The sequence below is a fragment of the Argopecten irradians genome, chromosome 1, assembly GCF_041381155.1.
Source record: "Argopecten irradians isolate NY chromosome 1, Ai_NY, whole genome shotgun sequence".
In the NCBI taxonomy this organism is placed as follows: Eukaryota; Metazoa; Mollusca; class Bivalvia; order Pectinida; family Pectinidae; genus Argopecten; species Argopecten irradians.
The window spans coordinates 74,595,314-74,614,478 of NC_091134.1; the positions used below are offsets into that span (position 1 = coordinate 74,595,314).

The 19,165-nt window shown below is 37.9% G+C and overlaps 1 protein-coding gene and 1 long non-coding RNA gene across 2 annotated transcripts in view; one reads left to right on the forward strand and one right to left on the reverse strand.

Annotated features, from left to right (window-relative positions):
• The first annotated feature begins 13,418 nt into the window (after nucleotides 1–13,418).
• Nucleotides 13,419–19,165, forward strand: part of LOC138307923 (protein O-mannosyl-transferase TMTC2-like) — an 82,628-nt gene continuing 76,881 nt past the window's right edge. The window contains exon 1 of the mRNA XM_069248851.1: nucleotides 13,419–13,652. Coding sequence (XP_069104952.1) covers nucleotides 13,567–13,652 — 86 coding nt within the window. The 5' untranslated portion in view covers nucleotides 13,419–13,566. The remainder of the gene's footprint in view (nucleotides 13,653–19,165) is intronic.
• Nucleotides 16,796–17,819, reverse strand: LOC138307914 (uncharacterized). Its single transcript, XR_011206064.1, has 2 exons — nucleotides 17,372–17,819; nucleotides 16,796–16,894 (listed from the first exon to the last, which is right to left on the reverse strand). It is a non-coding gene; the product is annotated as an uncharacterized lncRNA (long non-coding RNA).

Sequence of the window (19,165 nt, forward strand, 5' to 3'; positions counted from 1 at the left end):
AAAAGGTAGGGATAGTTGGAGAAATACAGATAAATAGACAAATTTAGGGATCCTTATATGGATAATACATATATTGGAAAGGGTTTCCGCGTAGCAGATAGAGTGGTAAAGGAAAAAGGTTATAATATGTGACAGGAGGGTGGGGGTAAATATGGTATAAACAGGAGAGTGGAGAAGAAAAGACAAGAGGGGAGGGGGAAGAGGATACTGTATGGACGGGAGGTTTGGGTAAATAGGGCATAGACAATAGAGTGGAGGAGCAAAGACAAGAAGGAAGGGGGGAGAGGATACTGTGTAGACGGGAGGTTGGGGATAAATAGGGCATAGACAAGAGAGTGGAGGAGTGAAGACAAAAGGGGAGGGGGAGAGGATACTGTATGGACGGGAGGTTGGGGGTAAATAGGGCATAGACAATAGAGTGGAGAAGCAAAGACAAGAGGGAAGGGGGAGAGGATACTGTATGGACGGGAGGTTGGAGTAAATAGGGCATAGACAAGAGAGTGGAGAAGCAAAGATAAGAGGGGAGGGGAAGAGGATACTGTATGGACGGGAGGTTGGAGTAAATAGGGCATAGACAAGAGAGTGGAGAAGCAAAGATAAGAGGGGAGGGGAAGAGGATACTGTATGGACGGGAGGTTGGGGGTAAATAGGGCATAGACAATAGAGTGGAGAAGCAAAGACAAGAGGGAAGGGGGAGAGGATACTGTATGGACGGGAGGTTGGGGGTAAATAGGGCATAGACAATAGAGTGGAGAAGCAAAGACAAGAGGGGAGGGGGAGAGGATATTGTATGGACGGGAGGTTGGGGGTAAATAGGGCATAGACAAGAGAGTGGAGAAGCAAAGACAAAAGGGAAGGGGGAGAGGATACTGTATGGACGGGAGGTTGGGGGTAAATAGGGCATAGACAAGAGAGTGGAGGGCAAAGATAAGAGGGGAGGGGAAGAGGATACTGTATGGACGGGAGGTTGGGGGTAAATAGGGCATAGACAATAGAGTGGAGAAGCAAAGACAAGAGGGGAGGGGAGAGGATACTGTATGGACGGGAGGTTGGGGGTAAATAGGGCATAGACAATAGAGTGGAGAAGCAAAGACAAGAAGGAAGGGGGAGAGGATACTGTGTAGACGGGAGGTTGGGGGTAAATAGGGCATAGACAAGAGAGTGGAGGGCAAAGACAATAGGGGAGGGGGAGAGGATACTGTATGGACGGGAGGTTGGGGGTAAATAGGGCATAGACAAGAGAGTGGAGGGCAAAGACAAGAGGGGAGGGGAAGAGGATATTGTATGGACGGGAGGTTGGGGGTAAATAGGGCATAGACAAGAGAGTGGAGGGCAAAGACAATAGGGGAGGGGGAGAGGATACTGTGTAGACGGGAGGTTGGGGGTAAATAGGGCATAGACAAGAGAGTGGAGAAGCAAAGACAAGAGGGGAGGGGAAGAGGATATTGTATGGACAGGAGGTTGGGGGTAAATAGGGCATAGACAAGAGAGTGGAGGAGTAAAGACAAAGAGGGGAGGGGGAGAGGATACTGTGTAGACGGGAGGTTGGGGATAAATAGGGTATAGACAAGAGAGTGGAGAAGCAAAGACAAAAGGGAAGGGGGAGAGGATACTGTGTGGACGGGAGGTTGGGGGTAAATAGGGCATAGACAAGAGAGTGGAGGAGTAAAGACAAAGAGGGGAGGGGGAGAGGATACTGTGTAGACGGGAGGTTGGGGGTAAATAGGGCATAGACAAGAGAGTGGAGGAGTAAAGACAAAGAGGGGAGGGGGAGAGGATACTGTATGGACGGGAGGTTGGGGGTAAATAGGGCATAGACAAGAGAGTGGAGGAGTGAAGACAAAAGGGGAGGGGGAGAGGATACTGTGTGGACGGGAGGTTGGGGGTAAATAGGGCATAGACAAGAGAGTGGAGGAGCAAAGACAAGAGGGAAGGGGGAGAGGATACTGTATGGACGGGAGATTGGGGGTAAATAGGGCATAGACAATAGAGTGGAGAAGCAAAGACAAGAAGGAAGGGGGGAGAGGATACTGTATGGACAGGAGGTTGGGGGTAAATAGGGCATAGACAATAGAGTGGAGAAGCAAAGACAAGAAGGAAGGGGGGAGAGGATACTGTATGGACGGGAGGTTGGGGGTAAATAGGGCATAGACAATAGAGTGGAGAAGCAAAGACAAGAGGGAAGGGGGAGAGGATACTGTGTAGACGGGAGGTTGGGGGTAAATAGGGCATAGACAATAGAGTGGAGAAGCAAAGACAAGAGGGAAGGGGGAGAGGATACTGTATGGACGGGAGGTTGGGGGTAAATAGGGCATAGACAAGAGAGTGGAGGAGTGAAGACAAGAGGGGAGGGGAAGAGGATACTGTATGGACGGGAGGTTGGAGTAAATAGGGCATAGACAAGAGAGTGGAGGAGTGAAGACAAAAGGGAAGGGGGAGAGGATACTGTGTAGACGGGAGGTTGGAGTAAATAGGGCATAGACAAGAGAGTGGAGGAGTGAAGACAAAAGGGAAGGGGGAGAGGATACTGTATGGACGGGAGGTTGGGGGTAAATAGGGCATAGACAATAGAGTGGAGGAGCAAAGACAAGAGGGAAGGGGGAGAGGATACTGTGTAGACGGGAGGTTGGGGGTAAATAGGGCATAGACAATAGAGTGGAGAAGCAAAGACAAGAGGGAAGGGGGAGAGGATACTGTGTAGACGGGAGGTTGGGGGTAAATAGGGCATAGACAATAGAGTGGAGAAGCAAAGACAAGAGGGAAGGGGGAGAGGATACTGTGTAGACGGGAGGTTGGGGGTAAATAGGGCATAGACAATAGAGTGGAGAAGCAAAGACAAGAGGGAAGGGGGAGAGGATATTGTATGGACGGGAGGTTGGGGGTAAATAGGGCATAGACAAGAGAGTGGAGAAGCAAAGATAAGAGGGGAGGGGGAGAGGATACTGTGTAGACGGGAGGTTGTGGGTAAATAGGGTATAGACAAGAGAGTGGAGGAGCAAAGACAAGAGGGAAAGGGGAGAGGATACTGTATGGACGGGAGGTTGGGGGTAAATAGGGCATAGACAAGAGAGTGGAGGAGTGAAGACAAAAGGGAAGGGGGAGAGGATACTGTGTAGACGGGAGGTTGGGGGTAAATAGGGCATAGACAATAGAGTGGAGAAGCAAAGACAAGAGGGGAAGGGGGAGAGGATACTGTGTAGACGGGAGGTTGGGGGTAAATAGGGCATAGACAATAGAGTGGAGAAGCAAAGACAAGAGGGAAGGGGGAGAGGATACTGTATGGACGGGAGGTTGGGGGTAAATAGGGCATAGACAAGAGAGTGGAGGAGTGAAGACAAAAGGGAAGGGGGAGAGGATACTGTGTAGACGGGAGGTTGGGGGTAAATAGGGCATAGACAATAGAGTGGAGAAGCAAAGACAAGAGGGAAGGGGGAGAGGATACTGTATGGACGGGAGGGTGAAGGGAATAAGGAAAAGGTGACAAACGATGATGTTAGGGAGGATAAAACGAAGAACATAGATGGGAAATGTCACCGCACAGCCAGGGTATTGGTGCAATCACCACAAAGTATGCATCATCATGCCATGAATAGGTCTAGCATTGGAATTGAATACTAGGATACACCTGTGGTACAATCACCTGTCTCGTTAGTTGTTCAGAGGTTTCACAGAAGGTTGTGATGACGCTTTTATAATGTCAACGATCCATTCAGAATATTATCATAAAAACGTTCAGTGCTATAGTTGATATCACAGCTGTAGATAACGTTTTACATACACTATACTGTCGGCAGTGAGTAATATGTTAAATTAGAATGCAATGGCTTTGTTTCACAATGATATAATGGTGAAGATAACAGTTTTTTTTATTAAAATGCGTTTTGAATTTTTTGGAAATACATCATTCATTTCTTCATTTTGTTAATCCTTTTTCGTGTTATCACAGTCGTACCTAAGTGTGACTTATAACATATCCTGATAGCGATGATGATACGTGAACTTTTCAACCGTACCTCTAGCTGTCTTATGACACATATTTATGTAGCATACTTTGACTTTCCTACCATCTTCTCTGCCAATCCATATCACTGGGTGATAGCGCAGGACCCAAGCAGTAAACCGTCCAACCTTACGGACAAAGCGTTAATGCAGCAACAAGAGAGGTACCGATACAGGCATGTGACAATGTACTATGAGCTCTGACTGACATCCTAGAGGCGGGAAGACAGAAGCGGACAAAGCCTAAGGACAGCCACTGAAACAGGGAGAAATTATAAGGGAGTGGTGAGAGGCAACGGTACTATCTGGAACAGAGCTCATGCAAGGAAGTGGAATGCGTGAAGCTTGCCTGTCACAGATATTGTGGCAACAACACTCGAATCTGATGCCGTAATGTCGTCTTCGGTCGAAACTCTCCGTTGCAATAGAACAAACAGTAAGATGAGAAGAAGGTTGAGAAGAAGTCCAAAGAGAGGAGGTGGAGACTGCTACATATGATACAGATGTTGTGGGACCTGGTGGTACTCTGTGTGTGCCATCCCTGTTGTGGGCGAGCTTAGGACACTGCTCAATTAGGTTTGGGGACCGCATTATGTAAGACTGGTAGTCAATGTTTGAATACACAAATCACTTTTACGATCGCATGACGTATCGATGATTATTTTATGTGTAGGCTGCTAACATAAGTCTTAGTTATCAGAAAAGCAATGGTCCTGTAGTACGTGTCTTATAAGTATAAATAAACACTGAAATGTGTCTTATCGTCCATCCAACCCAATCATCTAGCCTATAGATTTACAACTAAGTCCCAGTTTACCCTCAAATTATATTGCTTCTGTAGAAGGTTTGTTCAAATAATCGTATATAATGCTAGAACGAACGGCAAAACTTTCTAAAATTACCCATTTTCTGTCTGGCTTCAGATAAGAGAAAATCTAGACATATTGACATAAGATCGTTGGAGCTGTTCGTGAGGAAACTTGCTTGTCGTGGATTAGGTGTCACGTAATACTAACATTGCCGTATAAATCTAAAGTCGACTGAAGTATCATTATTGGGGAAGCAGATGAGGAATCGGGGTGTCGTAATATTATACTAATAACGCCCCGACTAGAAATAAAACCCGGGGAGTCATCGTCACGTGAGTAGCACCATGTGGGTACTTAATGCCGTCGAGATAGAAAGCTGAGGAAATATTCAGGGTGAACTGTTGAATTTTCTATGACCACCATAAACTTGTGTGTTTCCCAATACTATAATAATATTTAGACATTTTGGATCTTCTAAATCTTAAACAAACTCAGAAGATTTATTCAAACTTAAATCTGCTTACGAGATTTACTTCGGCAATTCGTCATTGTTCAAGGCAGAAAGTTTGATCAACGTGCATTCGTGTTAAAAGTTGACGGAGCCATAATTTAAAAAATGAACGTGAAAACCTAGTACGTCTTAGAGCGCTAAATCCAAAAACCTACAAAGACGTTTGACAAAACAAACATGCAACAAAAACCCCAAAAGGTATATGGAAACTGATCTATTGAACGTTTTACGCTCCAAAATGATTTACTGAATCAGAAATGTAATTGTCCTTGAGGGGCAGATGTAAACTTAATGTTTCTCAAAGTTAGAGCATTTAAACATGACAATGACATTTTAGTTTGATAGCTTACTATAGTTCTCGTGTGATTTCTGTTATTTCAATGATGACTTATCATATGATTTAAGTAAACAAATTGCGAGCCTTTGTCGTCCGCACCAAAATTTGTCCAAAATCACAAACAAAATTCTCAGTAGTGAAGAATATTTCACAAACACAAGCGAGCGGCATATGTACAAAAGAAGCGGTTTCTGGTTGTTCTTAGTTATACCTTTATTACCGCAATAAGACAGATGCAAACTTCAAATGTCCATAGCCCATTATCTGATATTTATTAGAAAGAGAATCACATTTTTGTAAAAGAGAACCAATATATCTGTCAATATAACAAGGTTTTTTTTCACTCAAAATTTCAAGATCATATCATAAACAGATACATTCATTATACATTGTGTAGCAGGTTTTAATTGTACATAAGATGTCTGATATAATATAAGAGAAATCTTATATGATGTGCAAGATATCTTATATGCTATATAACATATCTGATATAGGATATAAGATTTCTTATATAATTCGATTAAATACGGGATGGACCTTCAATAAATGTTAAATTGGCTTGCCATACAAGTGGAAGTATTGGAAGCTTCCTTGGAGAGTGAACCTGGGTTGGTCTGTGTTTGAGGGCAAACATGTTTGAAAGGGGGGGGGAGTAGTGAAGCAGTTTTTAATTGAACATAGTGATACGGTCGTCTTACGCTTCTAGCTTCGCGCGAGGGGAATTTCCCTTTAGCTCAGTCGGTAGAGCGGCGGTCCAGTAAGCCCTGTTACACATTGTACTAAACCAATATTACATCTTGTTAACGAAATCACCAAGAAGCAAGGCTTTGGCATGAAACTGTGTTTCTTCAGGTTGACTTAGCGCTACACGAACCAGCAGCTCGCCAGTGCTTGATGAGGATGCGCTGCATAATGCTTTCTTTTGAAGCTCTGTTGAGTGCTTACAGTGTCGACAAGGTTTTGACCTGGTTCGTCATTAGCTAGGCTCCACTTTGTAACTGAGGTCCAAATGTCTGTCATGTTCTAAAGTTATGATACCCAGAACACTAAAGTATAAGCTTTCGTTATGGACTTGACTGGTTTTTTCCACTTGATGAGGCAGCAATTTATATATTGGCAACAACAACTCAAATACATTCTCTGCCGCTCTTCTTGCCTTGATAATCGGAAGTTGTAGATGTTTGTCATATACCTAGATCATTATGGCTTTTGTTAGGCATCTTCTTAGAGAGAAATCATCATCTGATGTGCATTGGGCAGGAAGTCTGAACGTAGACAAGCGATTGTGTAATCGTTTTGTAGATGTTGTAATCTGGCCATGCCAAACAGTGTGATATAGTCCCGCCATTCTCTAATCACACACTTACCATCAGTTACACCGATAGTGGGAGGGCCAGTCTTCAGAAATCCACCACCATTCTTCAATTGTCAATCTAGGTACTCCTTTATGATAGCCTCACAAAGCTGTCTGAAAATTTGCTGATGGTGTTGTGTTGCATCCGGCAGGTATACTGCATGTCCCTGTACCAAAGGCCAGGTGACGTAGGGTCATACGGAGAAAGATTGAGATGTCTTAAGCTTCCGTCCTTAGTATATAGGCGCAATAGAGGAGATATGACTGATTTTTTTTTAATTTTAAGAGGAGGCTATGATCCATCCGTATCACAGGGACTTGTGTCATATAAACAAGAGAAACGAACCCGGGGACATAATCAAGTTGCAGATTGGACGTGAGGAAATATTCGTTTACCCAGCGAATAGTTGGCAACTGGAATTCTTTACCTGAGAGTGTAATACAGTGATCACCTCATCTAAAAACTTTTGAAAAACGTTACAAGAAAACTTTATAACTTCATTTGTACAAATGAGTAGATGGACTACGATCTGAATATAGAGGCACACATAATGCCTGCGTTCAGAATAAGAGAGCCGCCATATTGCACCATAATAAAATTTACTTACCCCCTATTAAGTGATAGGGGGTCACCACGTGACGGCTCTCCGCCAATCATTTGGGGATATTTCTGTCCGATGTGTGATAAATATTACTTAGATATATAGTCAGTTACTGACCCCCTATAATAGAGGACTATATAACGAATTTATCGCATCGAGGACCTGTGGTTTGTTTCATAAGGTCTTTGTTTCGTCAAGAATCGGAAATCAAACTTGAGTTATAATGCTGGCGAAGGATACAAACAATCGCCGCTTTTAAAATACATATAATTCAGAAGTGGCCTAGGCAGTAGGCCTACGTCATATTTATTTATGTATTTCTTTGCATACGTCCTGAATATCCATAAATAAATTTAAAATCCAAATGTGGCGCAGTGGTATCTAGGTGCAGGTATGTTTTGCTAGGCGATTGGGTGCCGTAGATCGTGAGTTCGAGGCCCGTATAGGGCACGAGTCCAAAAATTGTCATGCTTTGTTCAATTGTGTTTGTTTCTTTGATATTTAATATTTACTAAACACAGTGTATCATATTCGCTATGTGTTGTTGATCCAAAGATTTAATTTGACAATTTCTACAGTGATCATGTCAGCATATCCAACCGACTATCACTTCGTCATAGAAACATCCTTTTTGGGGGATGTGGATGTGGCGCAATGGTAAAAGGCGCAGGTATGTTTGGCTAGGCGATTGGGTGCCGTAGATCGTGAGTTCGAGGCCCGGATAGGGCACGAGTCAATAAATTGTCATGCTTTGCTCAATTGTGTTTCTTTGATATTTCATTAATAAATTTATAAACAATAATTCGACCCTCCTAGTGCACAGTAAGTTAGGCCTACCTCAATACGACACAATACTAGCTGTATATTGAAAGCATCACAAACAAAAGTGACACAAACATCCATCCAACATTTAAAGCAATCTCCTTAATCATCTGTGCATTCTCGCTGAGATTATGCCGATAAATATTGATTGTAGATTTGTTTATAATCACAGTCTAGAAAACGCTTTAATTGTTACGTTTGACTTCCACCGCGTCAACAACTTTCAGTTGGCGTAGGAGAAGCAACTCGTATTTCAAAAAATGCATTTCAATTATTTGAAGTATTAAAACGATTTAAGTTATTTTTACACAAAAATTAATAAGTAATATATAGTTTTACGGTAATGAAATGATATATTTAGTTACAGAGAATGTTGTGTTTAAATTTTGAAGCGAGGGAGAGAGCCGCCGTTTGCACCATAATAAAATTTACTGACCCCCTATAAAGTGGTAGGGGTCACCACGTGACGGCTCTCCGCCAATCATCTGGGGCACATTTTTGTCCGAGGTGCGATAAAGTACGTTAGGTTGACGTTTAACATTTGTTATGTACATTTTCGCGAATTGTTCGCAAACCAAAAGCAAATCAGACGCACTTCAAACCCCGTATTTTAAATAATAATTTGTGATTTGGACGGTCTATAGTACGCTCTATACTGTACAAGTCCGCTGTCAAGCCGAGGTTTCACGGCCTTTGTAGAAATCAGTAGACAACTCTATCGTTTATTCCAGATATTATAGATCAAAACATTACCTTATAAGTCGTTTATTACAGATATTATCGATATATAACTTTTCATATTTGTAAAAAAAAAAGACCACTTGGGATTACCGACGGAGTTATAATTCACTTCATACGTACTGTTGATTAACATTCTCCTTTTCGATTAAAGGAGTTCTAAAATCATATATCATTAATCAAATATTTATTTTGCTTTTGCCGCATGGACGTTAGTTAAAGACACAGCCCTCGACAAATAATCAGCACTAGGCATTGTCTGCACAGTAAAAAGCATTTCAAAGATTTTAATATTGGAAGATTGTTTAGGGAATATGTCATTACTGTTTACAAAGTTTATTGATAATATGAAGAGAGTCGTTCAGATCTCAATATAACATCACATTTTACAAGTGTTTTTCACCTACTTTAAAAATCAAATATTGCATAATAATATATTGAGTTGACTGAATTGGTTTTCCCTTTCAGTGGCTCCCTTTGATGTGAGATGCACCCTATTACTGTGAGTGAAGAAGTCTCTCGTATTGTAAGGACTTTGGTGTACAGATAGCGACCCGTCGAACACCGACAGCTCATTATATCACAGCTATTCATATCAAGGCGTATAGAAATTATTCAGAACAGCTGAAATTTAAGCAACTAAAATATGTTTAGCCATGTTCTACATTAAAAAATGGTGTATGCACGTAAAAGATTTAAAGCCAAATACAAAATGTATATGCGCCGCGGATTTCCAAGACAATATCTTTACCAAGAGACTGGTCCCAGTATAGAATCATTTTTCTACTAGGACAATCTCGAGTTTGGTTTAGATAATGTAAAGACACTGATGGTTCCAATTCACCAATAGCCTTTCACAACGACCTTTCGATCATACGGTGTCGCCTGATTAAGACGTCCCAATACGGTAACTCTTTATAACAAAGAATGTTGTATGTAGATCTATGGGTATGTATAGTTGTCTGTATCTTACCTTTACCAGACAATAGATAGGTACTTATATGGTCTGTCGCCTCTATCACACAGACCTACCTGTCAATTTTTCACCTGACTAACCTGTAACGCTCCAGTACTTCTAGCGTGTGTCAATGTTATATACCTTTACTACTGAAGACTGAGCAATTGAGTATGAGCAGTCGAGACGAAACTCAACTTCTACTGTATAATTGTCTAAGATTAATTAAATTGCACTTATAATAAATACTGCAATCTATTACATAAATTTAATATGGGTCAAGGAAGTAATATCAACAGTTATTTTCCATATAACACTGGATCCTTATAGACGTTTGTCTGTAGGAAGGGCAAAAAAGTAATTCTAACAGTTAATCTTTTGTCTTCACTCTAAGAATTACTTCTTTGCCCTATAAGTTTGATATTAACACAAAGTCCATAACTATATATAATACATGGGGAAAACGTTCCGTAAAATAAAAGGTTTTATAAAAAAAAAAAAAAAAAATATTGTCAAGATTTATTGTCTCTTCTGTTGATCTCATTGTATGTTAGGAGAGAGATTTTATAATTATAAGTTGCAATATTTTTGTCCGTCATCATTTTTTAATCCCCCCAATAAGAAGATTGATTGTACGATAATTGTACATTATGATAAGGTGGAGAGACAAGACAGGTACACCAGAAACGTAACGTGACGCTACACAAATTGGTACACTGTTACAATTTTCTAACGTGTGCTTGAATTTCTTTTAGCATGCCACAAATAGATGCGTTCAGTTTTAATTTCATGATTGTTTTGCTTGTCAGCAGTGCATATATTTATAAATAGAAAACTTTGAAACATGTTCGGTCTAGCCCTGTGGTACACCTCCTAAATTCGATTTGATTAATAAATGTCTGGACATGATAAAAAATGTTTGAATTAATGTAAGGAAGGTTAAAACATTTTTTGATTAATTTAAGTCACATATCTGTCAAAATTATCCAATTTGGCAGTTATTTTCCTTGTTTTGAAAAGGCGTTTTAAGGATTGTCGCACGACGTCGTTTTCCGGATTTTTTCACAATTTAATTATTTTTATATTTAAATAGAGATAATAAACAACAGGAATGAATATGACATATAAAAATTGTCACAGTTACTATTAATGACCTTAATTTTTGTTCAGGGCAGTTATTGTCAGTTTAAATTGTAAACTGAAAATTCTGCTTCATGTATATTAAAAGTGTACCAATTTGGTAGCGTACCAATTTTGGGAAGCGTACCAATTTGGGTAGCGTACCAATTTGGGTAGTGTACCAATTTGGGTAGCGTACCAATTTGGGTAGCGTCGCGTTATATACAATAATATAGGTTTCTACTATTTTACTTTGAAACTCGAATTATAGTTACAAAGTTTATCATTCAGTTTCAGTTGTATGTGTGGGATGCTCACATTAAAAAGTTTCTACTGTTGACAATACTCATATTGGATCTGTGCAGTTTTTGTGTATCGCTTCCCTGACGAAGCCGTCCTATTTCTAGGTGAAATCGTTTCTTTCAATAACTTGATGCCTTCAAGGTTACGGACGGGGAAATCTGCGCAAATAGAGCACGTGTCTTTTCTTTCTTTATTTATTTCAAACGGGGGGAAAAGGTAAGAAATACGTTTCCAGAGAACAAGAGTCCTGTAATATAGTGGCGAGGTTGTTGCCCCTCTGCCAGGCCCCGACGGCTCCAATCACGCTCCAGTCATAACGAGTATTTAACGTCCCCATGTTAATTAACCTTAATGAAGATTGTGGTAACTTATTCCTAATTACTTTAACATTCAAAAGTCTGTCGTTATTACATTTCTGCTTGTCAATGCGTTTCTTTGTTTTGTATTTCAAAGACTATAAATGGACTTTTAAATCTTCTGGTTTTCATGTTTTAAGAAACAACATGAATAATAAAGCAACTAGGTGATTTGCAATTATTGGCAAACGGAAAAAAAATGGTTAATTAACTTAAAGTACCATGTTGCATTCCGCAGTTTTAAGCTATGAGAGTTATCTCCTTGTATAAGGCCTTTCCAAAGTCTACACGGTCAGTGCAGCATCCAGCATCAATGTACAGCTTATTATCTATCGTCCCTAAATGCTGGTGACACAATTTTATAATCTACGAGAGACTATAATCACAATACGGACTTTGACATGACTTTCCCGGTAAAGTTTAGAATATACCAGAGGTGTACAATCTGGGTAAATAATAAACAGTGCTGATAGCGTGTGTGAAAAGTTAATTTTACACGACCTTGTCAACCCAGCAATACAAGTATCGTCAGATCACAGGCGTTTGGCTCTATCGACATCTTCTCTCTCTATATACGTAATACTGTGTATGTACATGTAGCTATACTTTAAATATAGCACATCATTACATATATAGAGAGAAAAATGTCTATAGATCCAAACGCTTGTGGTCAGATGAGACTGAAATGTATTTTTCGCTTATATAAATGGAGATTAAAAAACGAAATTATCTTTTTAAATACTGTTTCCCGATTATCTTATTTTAGATAGAGAGAATCGTAATAGAGTTGGTTTGCCGTTAGATTCACCACCTGATATTGACTACATGATAACCCAGATATAGTTAGTGTCTATATACAGATAAACACCGGCATTATCTTAAAAAGGGAATCGTATTGTCTATAGCCACACACAGGTATGTGACGTCTGGTGGATACTGTGCATGGAGTAGGTCAGATCCGACTGTCCCGATGTGGAAAGGCAATTTGCTGCAGTTCTCAGTTCACAAACAGAGCATTAATAATGTACGTTATGAATATTACATAACTGGTAAAGAAAACAAATATCCTTTCTGGTCAAGCATCAAACATTGTCCCGAATAAAGTCGGATGTCGGTCCCAAGGGAATGTCGATCTGTAACCAAGGATTTATAAGTGAGACCTTGCTGTAACTAAAAGTACAGGAACTACACTGTAAGCTTATGCTGATCAAATAAAAAATTGTACAATTTTAGTCGTTTTCGGAGAACATGGATCAGTATCATAGCGCGGTCGTGCGTCATCATCCAACTAGTTCTTATTTATTTATTAATTGGTACAAACAACAACACGTACTTTCGCACGAGCAGAAAATAAATGATTTTTGTTAAACCCATATTTAGAGTTAATAATGTTCAATCAAGCGTTAGTTTCTCTGATTTTAAAAACGGCCCAACCTACCGGGTTGTAGGTCTATGTGTACATGGGTACTTATTAAGTTATAGAACGCTAACATATAAAGATCTAACTATTGACGGACTGTTTGAAAGGGATCTTTACATAGTTCAAGTATGAAAGCGAACACAGACTATTTAACAGTGCGTCTGGGCATGCGCGCGGCGGGATAACAAGTGTTGTTTCCTCCAGCAGTTGTCAGTGAAACGATGGTTTGATATGGAGAAGGATGGAGTATACTACTATAGTGACCAGTTCACTCGCCCTCATTCTGTATCTTAACACTTTGGATGCTGATTTCGCGTATGATGACAGGTGAGTGTCTAAATGTCTGTCTGTATAACTGTCAGTTTGTAAAAGGGACGTTTTACCTTTATAAACACATACACATGTGTCATCTGCTAGTCCGGTTATATTGAGCGTATCGCCCGGTGGTAGGTTTCCCGTGTGTCTAAAACCCTAATACAAATATCTATTCATGTCGCTCTTTGAGTAAATACTTAAGTGGCCTGTCGTTAGAATTTGTGAGATTTTCCAGTGAAAGTATACACTTTTTTGGCTTGGAGGGTCCGTGTTGGTCCCAGGTCTCCGTCCCAGGAGGGCAGAAATATCGCTAACAGACGACAGGAAATTTGAGGAAAGTTTGACCCCACAACTGGACATCTTCAACTTATCATGGCCACACTTTGTCTGTCAAAGATAACAGTTCACTATAGATAAATTGATGACCATCTCATTGTTCACATTTCAACTTGTCTAGTCATAAACTTGGCCCACTTAGCTAGATCAATGGAACATTAAATTTCAAAGTTGAAACAATGTTGAAAGTGAATACATTTCTTTTAAAAAGATGCTCTACTTTGTTTCAGAATCATACCAAATAAGTTAAAGTTATATTCATACAATGTAACTATATTTGATACAATTTACCAACAATGATATTACAATTTTAAATTAAAGAAATTAATTAGAATAGGAATCATAATGGAACTTGTAAAAAATAATAGTTACAAGATAGCAATCGTTTTACTAGATTATCTACCATGAATTACCAAATTTTGTGGTGATTTCAAATAAAAAATAAAACCAAAGAAAACAAATCTATTTGGATAATCTTGTTTTGGGAAATATCTCTATAAATTTAAGTTTCAGTACGTTTAGGAATTAACTAACAATCTATTAAAAGAGGCGCTTTTTGCAGATAAAAGAAATTTATTTGGTAAGGAGACAATGACAGGAATGTTTTGTATAATATATGTGTTTCTTTGGATTGGTTTCCTCTCCTTACAGTTAAAATTCACTTTTGAAAATCTAGGATAAAACTTAATGAAAATAATAACAACCACTAGCTATCCTAAAGAAAAATCTATGGTACTTGTGACAGAAAAAGTACATATAAACAAAATTTGAAAACTTGATAAAAGGTTCTGAAGACCAGAAATGATGTTCTTAAAATAAGAACAACATTAAGATGATCAATATTAACAATATTATAACAAAATAGCCCTTTACATGGCAACTCTTTCATCAATTATTGTAGCTGGTAGCTTGTGTTCTTGTTAATTTTCAATAACATTACAAACATTTTGAAGAAAATCTAAGGGATTCATACTTGTTTGAGTCTGCACTATCGATATGTAAATACGGTATCTTGACTAAGACTTAACAACAATTAACTATGGGTAGAGGGGACATAGAAAATCTGTCTTTTAGAATAGTATCCTTATCTATCAAGTTTGATATGGATGCACAGTGATTAATATACAATAAAGTTTGATTGATTTAATTAACGTTATTTTCAAAAAGTAGCAAATCAATAGTATTATAAAATGGTAGCTTAACCTTTTTTTAAATGTATTTTCAACAAAAAAAGATAAGAGATGAACATTTATACTATACACTATATATACAGTAAGAGGCAATATTAATAAATCTTTACTTCTATGAAGCTTTAGTGTCATTCTGAAATATCATATATAGACTAAGTATGTTTCAACCATACAAAATCTTAAGTCCTCCAGTAATTTGTAAAAAAATACTGATGCATCGATACATGTATATCTTCATTGCAAATATTGTTTTACTAGTTTATTTATTTCATCTCTTGAATTTTAAAACAAACTTAATGTTTAAATGCTAGTACTTAGAAGGTACGAGGGATGTTCACTTTATTACGTACATTAAGAGTTTTAAAGATTCAGTTTGAGGATACATTATATAAAAAAAAACCTATATAGACAATAATCTTGTGGCCAAATCTTTTTTATGCCATTACCAAGTCAATTCCTACACAGATGGAAAAAAGTCCTCACACATGTAAAATGGATTTCTGCTTGGGGACATATTTCTGTGAATAGAATTTAAAAATAATCAAGAGAGAATCTTGTTTATTGCCTCCTTTAAATGTGTTTGTTGATTTGATCATTACCATAACCTGAGTGTGAAACTCACTGCTCCTACAGACGTAAAGTGCTGTCGGGGATATCTTCTCCACAAATTAATTAATTATATATACACATGACGTCTGTGACATTATGATATATACTTGTGCTTTAAAAACTCATAACTGTACTCCTTTCATTGTTCTCGGATTAATCAACTATACAAGCAAATAAAAAAGGTCTGCAAAAAAGTCATAGTTGGTAATGTCAATGATGAATCTAAAATTTTGGTAACACAGAAATAACTTTTTATATTAATTTGAGTTAATTTGCTAATTGTATTTATAGTAAATGACACCTGATGCATCACAGAATTTGTTTATTGCATATTATTGTTTTGAGATGGAATTCAAAGTTTGTGATGGTTTTGGGATAGAAAATAATAATAGCACCAATACAACCAGGTATTAAAGCGCAGGGCTAGAACTATAGTCTGAATTTTCTGACCATCTGTGTTATATTGCCAGTATTAGCATCAGAACTGGGCACTGTCTATACTGGTGTGTTATTCGAAAGTCCTTATTTTAAGTGCATTATTATAGGTTTCATCGAAGTCTCTAAAATAGCCTGTCTTCTGAAATCAATTTGGGTTGTCTTCATTCGGCGCAAGGCGACGGCAGGAATTACAGAAACAACTGCGATGGAATCTATTTAGTCACGTCAGGGATTCATATTCTGTGGTCCTACATATCATAATTATTTGAAAGATGATTTTGATTGATATCAATTCAATATTAAAGACAAGATATGAATGTTCAATTTTAAGGAGGCCTGGTTCTGGCCTTTACCAAACTCTTAATTATCTGTAAACATCAAACTTTTTATTATTTTAACATCATGATCTGGAATTAAAACCCAGCTAGTAAAGTTTCCTTTGTTGTATATGACCATTATATTACATAATGGACACCTAGGAGTCCATTATGTAACTCACTGTCCATTATTATAGGGCCACTGTTCATTATTCTCCAAAATAATGGACAGTCTATTTTGAACAAAGGAAAAAAAACGCTGCTGTATGGAAAACTAAACATGTTTATTTGACTATCCAAAATTTTACATTTAAGTTCACTCCTCCATCGAAATTATTACTTCCCCTTCCTAGCTGTTACTGTTCTGAAAATAAAAAAAAAACTTAATTAGATTCTTGCCATTATTATTTGTTACATCTTTTTAAAACTTGTAATTGACGAGGAATAGGAACTCTAGATTCTTGACTGAGGTGGGATAATATGCAGTCTTTTAGATCAGATATCTCACAACCCTTATAACATATAATCTGATGATTATGGTTAAACATAATATACTTAAGAGCGAAACCTGTCTAATCTGACACCTGCTTTCCCTATCCTATCTGTAACTGTTCCGTATTCAACAATAGCAACAATAGTATACAACAGTATCTGACTTTCCTACACCCTGAATAATCTGACCAAACACCCACGTGGTGTCGGATTAGACAGGTTTCATTGTATTCCAGTGCAATGCTATCATAGCAATCAGATATGTTTTTTTTTTATCATATCTATAACATGCGTATGGTAGATTTTTCTTAGGAAAAACAGTTATGTTTAAATTGTAGCGAAAACTCACCTTGCTTGTATGTATTTGATGTAAAGTTAGACAATGCACCTGTCCTTGTGCGAATAAATAGGTCACTTCAAACAGGCAAACAATCTGAATCACAGCTGCGTACATCCCTACATGTAAATGATGGCCGAGTAAGGAAAATATCACTATCCGACATGTTCAAAAACACTGTTGTACCTCCAAAGGTGTAAAACTAAATGACTGTGCATGCATCTCAACATTGTTAGTCCATTATTTGTCACAGGTGAGTGAACACCTGTGCAATTCCTGAAATGGGATGTCCCATTTCTCAAACAGGGTACGCAAGGTAGTGAGTAGTGGTATGATGGGTTTTAAGTAGGATAAATTCCTCAAACTATCCATTATTAGAGAGAATGGATTGTACCTCGCCCTGCGGGCTCGGTACTATCCATTCTCTCTAATAATGGACAGGTTTTCGGAAATTATCCATTACATAATATGATGATTCAATGTAAACTCTAAGCTTCATTTCACAAAACCCGATATTTAAGGTGTGATTTCCTTTATACATTCATTTATTCGCCCCAAAGTCTGTTATTGTAAGCATTGTTGGTTCAATGTTTATTGTACATTGTTGGTTTGACCATAGGACAACTATAGTTATATCTGGTCCTGTTTGATCCCATGTAACCTAATTTGATATTTATCTGGGATGGAAATCCACAGCAACTACCATAGTCAGTTTTCATTACACTCTATACTCTTACAGTTTTTTATGACCATCTGGAGGGAAGATAATGATACAAACATTGAATTATTACCTTCTGTTATTGGTTCCGTACTTTATTTTCACATCAACTTGTTTGATACATAGGATTGTAATTAACTTTGACATTGATTATAAAACCCTTGGGGCATCAAGTGTTTAAGATTAAATTGACGGCAACAACCAAGGAAGTTAGAAGTACCATGAAATTTCTGTTAGAACCGGGATCATATCAGTTTATAATGATTCATACAAAAAACACTTGAATTCTTCAGCATCGATTGTTATCTATTATTTGAGAAAAATTAAAATTCTTTATTATCTTCAATACAATATTGATATTCTATTTAAATGTTATCATAGAATGTATGGCTTTGGGAATATAAGAAGATAGTAAGATCATCTAAGATGTTCATTAATGTACATTTGTAACTCGGATCCTAATCAGACTGCGGCTGTGATATCATGCATGGCTCTACATGATGTCACGTCACTTAGCGTCACAACAAACTCCTAATTAATGAGGCAATCAATCAGGTAGAAATTATATGATTCACTTAAAAGATTTATGGAAAATGAAAGTGTTACAGGGTAATTATGATATTATAAATGAAGAAATATTCTTAAATATGAAAACAAGTCCCCATAAAATGATGAAGATATAAGTTTAGGTCACGGCTGTAATTGATAAATCAGTTATAGCTGAGACAAATATATATATATTTGATTACTTAATGCAGAATTTATTATCTTATTGTTGTAAATAAATCCCAAGTTATCTTGAAAGGAATTATCACCCCATCAACATAATCTATTTGTCTCTCACTTTGATGTAATAATATGTAATGGTCATTTTATTAGCTAATATTATATACACATGCATCTTTCCTCTGGTGCCTTCTTTTGATATTGAAATTATCAGATTTGAATGACATTTTAACAGGGATATTTCATGAGATCATAGAGATGGGTGTTTTTGTGAGTCACAGGAATAACATTTTCAACCTTCAAAATGGGTTTAGTCTCAAAATGATATAAAATTACCACAAGTTATCACCCGACAAAAAAGT